The 11,305-nt window shown below is 61.6% G+C and overlaps 1 protein-coding gene across 5 annotated transcripts; it reads right to left on the bottom strand.

Annotated features, from left to right (window-relative positions):
* Positions 1-512: 512 nt before the first annotated feature.
* NYAP1 (neuronal tyrosine phosphorylated phosphoinositide-3-kinase adaptor 1) lies at positions 513-9,351 on the bottom strand. 5 transcript variants are annotated; one of them, XM_032328320.1, is made up of 7 exons: positions 8,837-9,351; positions 7,417-7,568; positions 5,540-5,895; positions 3,556-5,073; positions 2,461-2,676; positions 2,149-2,258; positions 513-1,570 (listed from the first exon to the last, which is right to left on the bottom strand). In XM_032328320.1, exons 2-7 carry the CDS (start codon positions 7,482-7,484, stop codon positions 1,298-1,300), a joined length of 2,541 nt encoding a protein of 846 aa, XP_032184211.1. In that variant the 5' UTR covers positions 7,485-7,568; positions 8,837-9,351; the 3' UTR covers positions 513-1,297. The 5 variants fall into 5 exon arrangements, with proteins under 5 accessions (XP_032184211.1, XP_032184214.1, XP_032184213.1 ...); XM_032328323.1 differs by having other exon boundaries at positions 513-1,555; XM_032328322.1 differs by having other exon boundaries at positions 2,461-2,673; positions 8,837-9,350.
* Between the last annotated feature and the right edge of the window lie 1,954 nt (positions 9,352-11,305).

Raw genomic sequence — 11,305 nt, 5'->3', positions numbered from 1 at the left:
TACTTTTCCTCTTCACCCTGCTCATCCAAACTTTACCTGTCCTTTTAGGCTCACTTTCTAGAAAGCCTTCTTAGATGATTCCTACAACCCCCTCTTACTGCTGTAGCAACATCTGGTGTTGTCCCAGGTGTCTCATCCCCGAGTGGACTACAGGCTGCCTAAGGGCAGGCTTCAGTCTGAATGCTCCTGCATGGGTGTGTTCCCAAGCACAAGGAAGCTCACTCAGTAGGCATTTCCAGACTTCCCTCCACCTCCACCTCTCCCCAGTACCTGCCACAGCCACTCACCCCTCCCTGCCCCCCCACCTCCAACTCCCACCAACCACCCGCCAAGAGGGAAAAGAAACAGGTGTAAGAAAAGCAGAGCACACTGAACTATAAGAAGCCAGTTCTAGGATCATTAGTCTTTTAATATATTATTCTGAAAAGAAAGGAATTAAAAAAAAGTTCCTGACATCTCTTCTGATTTTTTTTTAAAATTTAAATAAATACCCCGCCCACCCCCCACCCGCTAAAATTTCCCTCCTTCCCCATCACCCCGCCCATCCCTGGTGCTACCCCCTCACCCCAGAGCTAAGTAAGATGCCTGTTACACAGCAGGCCACACTCACTACCAAATTCTGGCTGTGGTAAAATACTGTAAATGAGTCTGCGGCCCTCAGCTCGCTGGGGCCCCTCCCTCCTCTTGCTTGGCTCCCCAATCCACACCAATCCCCACGGTCAGGGTGGGTGTGGCTGTGCCAGCTTCAGGCTTGGGGAGAGCGCCAACTTGGTTCCCTTTAATTGCCCCCCACTGCCTACTCCCTGCCCAGGAGTAGGTCAGAAGAGGCCAGAACTGCCCTCCCAACTAAAATAAATAACGAAATAAATACCCCCTCCCCACTCCTGGCTCTATAAAGAGCCCCTCTACCTCACACTCGCTAGCCCCGTCCTTCACCTGACCCGCCCCCCCCTTCCTCCCTTCCCTTTCCTCCTCCCCCATGCTGACCTCCAGGATTGGCCTTTGCCCTCTCAGGAGGAGTCTGCCTCGCCCAGCATGGAGAGCAGCGAAGGGCCTCACCCCCAACCTCAAACCCTCCTCCCCAAATTTCAGGGGATGCGGGTGGGGCGGGCGTGCCCGATGGGCCTGGCAGATACCCCCGTCTGCGGGGTGGGGGTTGTTAGGGTGCAAGGCTGGGGCTTCTCCCTGGCTTTCTCTCACCTGGTCCTTCAAGTGTCCCTCTTTCAAGGCAAGTCTCCCGGAGAGCCGGGCACCCCCGCCCCGCTCCCCAGTCCGGTGCCCGGGCCTCGCGGCCTCCTCAGATGGCAGTGTCCCAGAGGACGGTGTGCTGCCGGCGGCAGGGCGGGGTGCCGGACTTGCGGGGCTCCGGCCCCCGCCGCCAGCTGGGGAGGATGGGCATGCTTTCCTGCTTGCAGAGGCCTCGGTCGGGGCGGTGGCGGGCCTTGATCTCTTTGCACACGCAGCGCTTGCGCTCGATCACCTCCAGCAGCTTGCCGTCGCGCTCGCGGGCGGGCTGAGGCGGCAGGGGCAGCGGCAGCGGCAGCGCGGGCTGGGTCTGTGCCCCTTCCTCCCGCCCGCCGGCCCGCGACGAGGGGAGGAAGGCGAAAGGAGGGGGAGGTCAAGGACCTCAGAGCGACCAGGCCCTGTCCCCCACCGCAAAGACCAATGTCTTCCCCTAGAAGCAAGTCCTCTCTTGCCCCCCAAGGCCTGTGTCCTCTCCCCCTGGCTGGGAGTGTGTGTTCCGGTGTGTGTGTGTGTGGGGGGGGGGGGGAGACAGGGACAGAAACCCACCTCTTGCACCTAGTGGGTGCCCTAATGCCAGGCTGGACCCGTCTCACCCTAAGGAATGGGCACCCCTTTAAAGAACTGTCTTCCCAGGAGAACGCACTTTTCGAATTGGTACCCCCATTTTCTAAATGCACGAAGGCCCATGGCAAGCTAGTGGTAGCAGCTGTCTGGCTGTCCCCATGGAATACAGCCCCTCCCAGGATCAACCCCAGCTCCACCCCAGGGTGCCTACTGGGCTGTGCCAGCCCCCGCCCCAACCCTGCCCCGAGGTGGCCTCCTACTTTTCTTTCCACACCCAGACCTTCTTCCCCACCTGCTCCTTCTCAAATAACAGAAAACCCAACGTGGTCTTCCCCTCACCTGGCTTGGGGCATCCCTAGGCTGGCTGCAGGGTCGGGGGGTGCGGAGCGCGGCCTGCCGGACTCCAGATGTGGAGGCCGAGCGCCCCAGGCGGTAGCCTCCTGTGAAGTCTGAGGGGGACAGATGATAAGTGACAAGGATATAGAGGCCTCCAGGTTCCCCTCCCACAGCCCCCTCCAGGCTACCCCTGACTCAGCAGGGGAAGCAAGGGGATGGCGACGTCGTGTCAGAATGGAGGGCCCAGGACATGGACCCTGGGAGACCTCGCCCCTTCCAGCCCCATCTCTGTAAGGGCCCCGGGTGGGGTGTCACCTCCATTGCGGTGGCAAGCAGGAAACGTCTGGCAGGGTACAGGTAGCGCTGTGCGGCTCCCTCCTCGGTCCCCTCCGTGGTGGATCCTGGCCAGCAGGCCCTCTGCCCCCTGACTCCTCACTGGAATCCCTGACGCCATGGGGCCTCGCTCCTCACGCTCCGCCTTGCCTGGACCCTCACTGCCATTCCAGGCCCGGCCACCATCCTCGACCTCTGCTGGGATAACAAGAAGAGCTTAGTGCCTGCCCACGGGAAGGGTCTTGCTGTCCCCCTAGCTACACCCACTGCGACACGCGTGGACCAGAAGTGACTGCCCTTTCGCAAGTCACAGCAGAGAAGGGAGAGAACCTATTTCACACTCCCCCCCCCACACACACAGGAGGGACCCCAATAGTGCCACTTTCCTTTCCACCCATCGGTGCCATCCCTGGCCTGAGACAAGTATTTGCTACCCCCAAACCCTTCTCTGTGGTCACAGGAGGGTCTCCCCTACCCCAGCTTCAGCTCCACAGCCTCTCCCGCCTGAGAGGGCCGCAGTGACCACCCTCTGAAACACAGAGGGGGGAGATCCCAAATCCTGAGCTGGGAAGAGGGGGGGTGTTGGGGGCAGGGCTGCTAGGGAACTAAGCTCAGCTCCGAGAGGAGGCCTGGCACAGCATTGCGTTGCCAGGCAACGGTAGGGGCCTCCCTCTCCTCTCCCTCCTGTCTGGATGGGTTGCCATGGCAACAGCTGGGAGGCAGCTGTGTTTAGCTCCTAGTGTGCGTGCACTCACACACACACACGCACACACGCACACACAGACCCCTGCAGCCTAGCAAAGGGAAGGGCAGGGAGTAGAGCAGGACGGGGCAGGAGGTGGTTACCCCTGGGGCCAGATTCTAGCCTCTCCCCACTGTAGATCTTCCTGCCCGTCCAGCAGGCACACGGGGACCCTGGCCCCTCAGCCTGCTGCGTGCCCTTATTCTCCAGTCTCCTTGAAAACTTCCCACTTCAGGACAATGGGTTGTAGCTTCCAGACAAGCCCTCCAACGCTTCCTCGAGATCATCACACGCGTCCCCAGTTCCTCCACCCCCAATTCCCGCCCCTCACTCACTGTCCAGCTCTTTTGCTTTCCTCCCTCCGTACAGGACCTTCCTCTGCAGAGCCCAGCCTGCCCCAAATGTCGTGGCGCCCATCTCCTCTTCCTCCTCCTCTGGTGTCCCTGCACTGGCGATGACATGCGCGCAGGAGATGCTGGCAAAGGCACCCCCGTCGGTCCCTTGCTCCTGCAGCTGGATCTTGACCATGGGGGATGGGGCCCCCATTCCACAGCCCTTATTCAGCACCCCCCCGGCCTTGAGGCTCTCATAGGCAGGGGGTCTCTTGAGCCCAGCTGCTGCAGCCGGGTAGGTCCATAGGGGAGTCAGGGGGCCCGCAGTCGGGTCCGGAAGGCTGTGTGGGGAGGCCAGGCAGCCCCGATGGTGGAGGACCCCAGCTGCCGCGCCCATGGCCCCGCTGTGGGGGCTGGACTTCCCAGGCACTGGGGGCCTCGAGCTGGTGCACAGCATTCCATGGAGGACCGAGATCTCCTTCTCCGTCTTTGGTTCCCCAACACCTAGGGGTGGACCAGCTGGCAGGACAGAATGCGTGGTCACCTTGACTGCCGAGTACACCATGGTGTAAGACACAGCCTTGTCCTTGGGGGGGCCAGGGAGCAAGGCGGCCGGGGCAGGAGGGGCTGCCGGCACCCCTGCCGCCTTGGGGCAGATCATGCTGTGGGAGTTGGGGAGCTCCCGCTCCCCCCGGGGCTGGCCAGAGCCCTGGGGTGGCAACGGTGTTGAGTGGCTCCGGGCCCGGCCCGAGGGTCCCAGCAGCAGCAGGTTGGCAGCAGGAGGCGGAGGCGGTGGGGGAGGCGTCTCCCGCTCCCGGGCAGGCACTTGGGGAGCTGGGGTGGAGCCCGTTGGCTCCTTCGAGTGGCAGAGGACCGGTAGCCTCGAGACCCCATCGCCAGGGGTTCGGGAAGCAGCCTTGGCTTGGGGGAAGGCCAGGAGCGGAGGACGGTGCTGGAGGAGGTTGGGGAAGGGCGGGGGGATTTCACAAGGAGTGGCCTTGGTAGGTGTCCCATCCCTCCTGCTTGGGAGGGCTGACGCTGGCCGGCGGTGGGCGTGGGGCTGCAGGGCGGGAGGCTGGTGTGGCAAGGAGCTTGCGGTCAATGGGGGGGCCCCGTTGGGCCGGCCTTCTCCTGCCTCCTCGGGCAGCGGGTACTTCATCTCCTCATATATGGCCTCGCTCTCCTCTGAGTCCGAGTCAGCGCCCGCTGGAGGGGTTGGGCCCCTTCCCCCAAGAGGGGGCCCAGTCAGGCCCCCTCCACTTCGTCCTCCTCCCCTGAAGACATCCCCCACCATCTCAATGTACACGGGCTCCTCTTCCTGGGCACCCACCTCAGGGTCCCCAGCTATGCAGGACCCCCTACTGAGGCGCTGAAGGGGCAGATTCCCCCCACGAGGAGAGGGGGCTGGGGGACAGGACTCATCGAAGGAGACTGAGAGCTGGGTGTTCGGGCTTCTCCGGGGCTTCTGTGGCGGAACCTTCCGGCTGGACTCTCGGCCCTCTGGGGTTGGCTTCTGTGAGCCTGGCCAGAATGGGAAGGAGAAAAATAAACCGGGCTCTTAGTGGGGACAGGAGACGGGCAGACCCCTTCCGATCTCTTAACTCAGCTGCAAGGGCATATCTGTGTCTTTTATTTTCCCCACACCCCTCAACTTAAAGCACGGTGGTGGGTTCCCTCTCTACCAGCCTGCTCTCAGTCCTTCTGATGGAACTCCCCAGAATCCGCAGCTCCCACCGTGAATTCTGTCCCACCCTCGTGTCCCTTCAAGGCCACCCCTTCCCCTGGAATGGACTTTTCGGGGGAGCTTCCCCTGCCCTTGAATGGTTCATCTCAGGCCCTTCCAAAAAGAAACCACCCCCCCACCACTCCCACTGAGAATGGAACCTTCCATTTCCTTAGTTCTTCCCTGAATGAACCCTCCCCAGTAGGCCTCTCTAGGCCTGGAATGGATCATCCCAGCTCCTGGGGAGGGTTGGGGGTGTCTCACCTGCTTTCTTGCTGGGGGGCATCTCTACGCCCGACCCTGCCATGCTGAGCTTGGTGCTGGGATGTCTCCGGGGCTTGGCAGGGGGTCTTCGGGCACTGCTGTCCTCTGTGAGACCCCCGCCTCCCCCCGCAGGTCCACCCCCAACACTGTCCATGCTGCCCACTGAATGGCAGGAGAGTGACCGTGGGGCCATGGCGCTGCGGCAGGGGTGGGGGGTGTGCTCCTGGGAGGCTGGCATCGTCATGAAGCCCATCCTGAGGGAGCGGCGCAGCGAGGCGATGTCCCGCACCCGGACCCCAGGCCCCGGGCCGGCCCCGGACCCTGCGGGGCCTGCAGGAGCCACCTCCTTACTGGAGCTGGGGAGAGAAGGCCAGGATGGAACAGAGGCTGGGCCTTGGGCCTGGGCCTCCCCCTCTTCTACCCTCAGAGGGGTGCACAGCCCTGTGCCTTCCCAGGAGGAGGAGGAGGAGGAGGAGGAGGAAGGGGCCTGGGGTGGGGATGGGAGGCTGCCTGAAGGTCTAGGACAGCGAAGTAGAAACTTCTGGCAGAATCCCCAGGCTTTAGAACAGACAAGGAAATCGGGAAGGCACAGCGAGTAGGGATGAGCGAAGGGGTAAGTATGTGTGCAGGGGAGCGTCCCTGGAGCTGTCTGATCCCAGCCTGAGCATATCTGGCACAGGGCCCTTGTGTGGATGGCTTCATGCATAGGTAGAGAGACACAAACAGGCAGCACAGCCCCGCCGGGCACAGACACCTGCCGCCAGGGCTCTGCTCCTCACGCTCACCAGCCCACACCTGGCCTCTGGCCTCCCAGCATGTCCGGCTGCCGCGGCCTCCGCTCCCACACCGACCCGCGCCTCCCTTCCCCGCCGAGGGCTGTACAGCCGCATCGCCAGAGCGGCCTTCCTCTGGCTCTGCCTCTCCCTTGGTGCCGGTGCCATCCTTTCTCTGTCACCCTCCCAGGCTCACCCCCATTCCCTCTCACTGCCCCTGAGCTTCTGTGCGAGTGAAGGGAGGGGCGGCTGGCAGGGGAGAGGGGAGAGCCACTGCGGGGTGGGCTCTCATTAAGGCCCTGTCTGCTAACCCTTCATTAGGGAGAGATCACTGCAGTCATAGCTCTGATTAATCTAATTAACAACAAGAATTAAACTCCACAGTTTCGAGGAGAGAGAAGGGAGCAGGGAGGTGGCTCTGACTCAGGCTCCAAGAGGCTGTGCTGTCAATGGGAGTGAAGAGAGAGCCGAGCGAGCGGAGGAGGCCAGGATCCAGGTCCCTGGGAGAGCAAGGAGAGGCCAAGCAGGGAGAGGTCCCCGGGCCTGGCTCCTCGGCAGGGCCCAGCCTTCACGACTCCCACCACGACACTCACACGCACACACACACAACCCTGCCCCTTGGCCACTCGCCGCCCCCAGCCGCGGAGCTGGGGAGAGGGCCAGACGGATCTTCTCTGGTACCCCGCGAGTGACCCTGTCCCTGGACCAGGAGGGCAGTGGGGCCTGCCCCTTCCAAGGTCAGGTGACGGGGGAGCCTGGAACCAACCCCATACTGACAGAAAGGAGAAGACTACAGGCCAGAGGTGAGTCAGGAAGGAGTGACTCGGGCTTCCAGGGGTGGGGAAGAGCCAACAGGGTGCTCCTGAGCCGGAAGGCCACCCCCCCCCCCCACCAAGAGGCCAGGACAAGGGCTGGAACCAGGGGCCAGGAGCAGGGTGGGGACAGGGTGTATGCAATCCAGCTATTCTGTACTGAGCACAGACTCTCAGATCAGACTCCTGACCAGGCTGCTGGACCCAGGAAGGGCAGAGGGATGTGGCCCAGCCACCAAGGAAGCGGAGGTGGGACAGCCCACGGGGCAGATCTCTGGGACCACGGCCTTACCTCCTCTTGGCCTCCTCCTCCTTGTGCTGCCTCCACTCCAGCTTGGTTTTTCGGTAGAGGAGGTTCATGTCGTGGGGCAGGAGGTGGGGGCTGGGGGGCCCTGCTCAGCGCCACCAGGCCCGGGGGGCGGCCCTCCCTGGGTCCCGGATCCACTTGGTGGGGGAGAGGGGAAGGAAAAAAAGAAAGATGTGGGGTGGGTGGGGGCCAGGAATGAATGAGAAAGAGAAAGAGAGAGAGAAAGGAGTGGAGATGTGACTTGGGTCCTCAGAGAGTGGCAAACAGATGGAGGCAGAGAAAACCCAGCACCGCCTCTAGGACCCACAGACAGACAGACACAGGATATGTGTACAGAGTCACACACCCTGACAAAGGTGTTCAGAGCCACAAATACACCTCCCGGAGAGATCAGCTCGACACAGATTCCCATCCTGTAAATACACCCAGATCTACCACACAGACAGGCCCCGCAAATACACAGCAGCCTCACAGCCTCACAAATACACGTTCAGATACACAAACCACCAGGCCACAGACCCGTGTCTACACACAGAGGACCAGACACAGATCAGATGGGTAAACACAACCTAGGAACAGGCAGACACACACAGACATAAACACCCCCGACACACCCACAGCACACACAGACCTCCAGACACACACACACACCGGCTACGGGGAGCTGGACATACCTACAGACAAGGAGTTCTGCTACGGCCTACTTGCGTACATTGTACCCCACTGGGGAAGGGGGAGATGGTCAGAATCCCCACCCCCTCTCGGGCCCTGACGCTGGGGATGTCATGAGGGCAGGGTGAGGATTCTGGCAAAGGAGTGGGGGGCACTCGGAGTTGGGCGTCTACAATACTACCCAACCATCCATTTCCATTCCCTGCGGGCAGTTTTCCCTTCCAGTCCTCTGCCTGGGCCCCGGGCCTCCGTCCACCCCTATGCCTGCGTCCCGGCCCCTCAGTGACAGTCTCCACCTCCCTCGATGATGGCCCAGATCCCCTTCTTCCTCCTCCAGGATCTGGGAGGCTCCCGGCTTCCCTCTTCCAGTCTCTGCCCTCAATCCCACCCGGGGGGTCTCCCGTCTGGCCCCATAGCTACCTTCTGAGCAGCGGCCTCCAGACCTGCTCTGGTTTCCCTCCCCCCAAACACACTCTCCTTTCCGCCGTCGGCCTCACCTCTCCTCCTAGGCGCCCCTCCTCACTGCCGTCCTCTCCCTTCCCTGTTTGTTCCAAACCTGGCGGCTTCATCCCCCTCTCCATCCAAGGGCCCCAGGTTCCCGGGCACCCCTCCCCTTCTCCTTGTCCTGCTACCCTGGGTTTCTCCGTCTCTCGCCCCGCCAATCCTCACTACTCCCTGTCCCCCCCACCCCACCTCCCCGCACCAAGGCTCCCCAATTTCCACATCACCGTACCTGGCCTGCCGGGCGCCGGCCCCCCCATGCCGGGCTCCGCCCGGAGCAGGAGGAGGGAGGAGGAGAGACAGAGAGAGACCGGGGGGAGCCGAGCTGGGCCCTGCCGCAGAGACAGCCCCGCCTCCGGGTCCGCCCCCAGACCCGCCCCCGGCCCCAAACCCACCCTTCCACACCCTCCAAGGACGGAGTGGGAGCGGCCGCGCCGCGCTGCGCCGCCGGGTTGGGTTGGGAGGCGCGGGGGCCGCAGAGCCAGCCGAGCCAGCGGGGGTACTCGGAGAAAGGTCGCGGGGCGCGGGGGACCTGCCGCCGGCCCGCCCCCGCTTTGAGGCGGCCGCTCCTCGTCGCCCCTCGGCCTCTGCCCGGCCGGGCGGTGTTCGGTTCGGTGTCCGAGGCCCCGGCGGAGCGAAGCGGGGCGCAGCGCGTAGCGGCGCCCCCCAGTGGCAGCCCGGGACCTGCACCCCCGCGCGTACCCCGTGTGCGCCTGGCGCTCTCCGGGTGCGCACCCCGCGTCCGGCCGGGGCGAGGCTGCGGCTGCGGGGCCCCGAGTGCAGTGAGGCGGCGAGGCCGGCAGGGGGTGCCGCTTTCCGGGCGGAGGGGCTCGGAGAGTCGTGAGCCCTACCTTCCGAGTCTCTGCCCAGCAGGGGGCGTGTTCCCCTGGCTGCACCCCATCTTCCTGCAGCCCCCCAGGTGCGGGGAGGGCGCCAGAGCTGGCTCTTCTGCAGCTGGTCGCGTATCACTGGAGCCTCCCCGGCGCCCGGACCTTGTTTCATGGCATGGGCTCCAAGGCTTAACTCCAGTCCGCCCCAGCGGCTCAAGTCATCCTCTATTAACCTTTCACTCCGCGGCGGCGCCCACCAGGTCCTGGGTGCCCCGGGGATCGGCCTCTGACTGGGACCACCGTGGCAACGGCCCCGGGTGTGGTCGAGGCGGCCGCTAAGGGTCGCGACCTCGCACCTCCCTCCTCAATGCCTCTTCACCTTTGTCTTTAGTTCTGAGAAGTCCTCCCTCGGAAATCCCTTTGCCGAACATCAGCTGCGAGAGGAGCCGGGTTTTACCCTTAAGTGGCTGAAAAATGGATCCCCCACCCCTAATCCCCCGAACGTTACTTTACGTTACTTTACATGGCAAATCTCTGCAGATGTGCTGTGTGGCTTTGGGTAAATCATACCACCTCTCTGAGAGATGCTTCATCTCATACCTACCTCCATGAAGTTGTTGGGGGGCAGCAAAGGAATACAAGGAGATTTGTAAGCTGTAAAATACATTAAAGAGCTATTATTAGCCCCAGGAGAGGGAATACATTAAAATACATAACAGCCCTTTCACATTCACACCTTAGTGTGAATGAATTTTTATTTATTCATTCAATAAACATTTCTGCAGAGACCAGCAACGTCCCAGGGCCTGCAGACACGGAGGAGTCCCAAGTTGAGGCTGAGCGTCTGAGTTGGTGGGAAGGGGAGAGTCCAGAGATAAATTTTGAGTCGTTTGTAGCGAGTCAGCGCTGAAGGAAGGAGGATCTGGGGGCGGAGCAGCGGGGCTGTGTTCTGAGTATTGCCAGAGGGGAGAGAGGTGGGGGGGCTGTGGGGTGTGTGGGAGGCTGCTTCCTGGACCTCAGAACTTGGGAGGCCTTTAGGACCTGGCTGAGGTAGCCTCTGTTACCAGGAAGGGAGAGAGGCAGAGTACAGATGCATCTTAACAAAGAAATTCAGGATATGTAAACGTGGAGACAGGCGGCATCATTTTGTTTTCCCCCCAGCCCTAAAGAGTGGTTAAAAATTTCCGTGAGCTAGGGGTGCCTGGGTGGTTCAGTGGGTTGGGTCTCTGCCTTTATCTCAGGTCAGGATCTCAGGCTCCTGGGATCTGACCCAGCATCGGGCTGTCTGCTCAGCAGGGATCCTACTTCGCCCCCTGCTTCTCTGCCTACTTGTGATCTCTCTCTCGCTCGCTCTGTCAAATAAATAAAATCTTTAAAAATTTTTTTCCATGAGCTCAAGCTGAAGAAGGAGGGATGTGTCAGCCCAGTGCTAGCCTCAGTGCCATCAAACACTAACTGAGGCCTCGGGCAAATAAATAACTGAATGCCATCCAGCGTCTGTTTCCTTGGCAGAAACACGAGTTCAAAACCGACCCCATCCCTGCCCTGGATTGTTTGGAGAATCTGTGAGATCACTATATAAAGCAGACGAATGTGAGGAATTTCCAGTGTCCTCAGGAATAGTTCCATTTGACCAAAATTAATTAGAATCCATTTCCTTCTGAAGCTAGGAGTGAGGGCAGATGTGGCCGTTAGACCCCGCTTTTGCTCAGATGGCAGATTGAGGGTGCCAAAAGAGAGAAAAATGGACGTTGGAGGTTTATTTTTTCATGCCAAGCACACAGTGGGCCCTTCATGTATGTGTGAAGATCCTCCGAGAGCAAAGGGGGGTGGGATGGCAGAGGTGGGGTGCTTGGGGCCAGCCAGGTTTG

This window comes from Mustela erminea, chromosome 20 (genome assembly GCF_009829155.1).
Source record: "Mustela erminea isolate mMusErm1 chromosome 20, mMusErm1.Pri, whole genome shotgun sequence".
NCBI classification, from domain to species: Eukaryota; Metazoa; Chordata; class Mammalia; order Carnivora; family Mustelidae; genus Mustela; species Mustela erminea.
Note: the sequence above shows the minus strand (reverse complement) of the source record. Positions and strands in the feature narration are given on the sequence as shown.

Coding starts and splice junctions, on each gene's coding strand:
- NYAP1 (XM_032328320.1), bottom strand. CDS start 7,484: ATGAACCTCCTCTACCGAAAAACCAAGCTGGAGTGGAGGCAGCACAAG. Junction 2,677..3,555: donor GAAAGCAAAAGAGCTGGACA/GTGAGTGAGGGG, acceptor TTGTTATCCCAG/CAGAGGTCGAGGATGGTGGC. Junction 1,571..2,148: donor CTAGGGATGCCCCAAGCCAG/GTGAGGGGAAGA, acceptor GCCGGCGGGCGG/GAGGAAGGGGCACAGACCCA.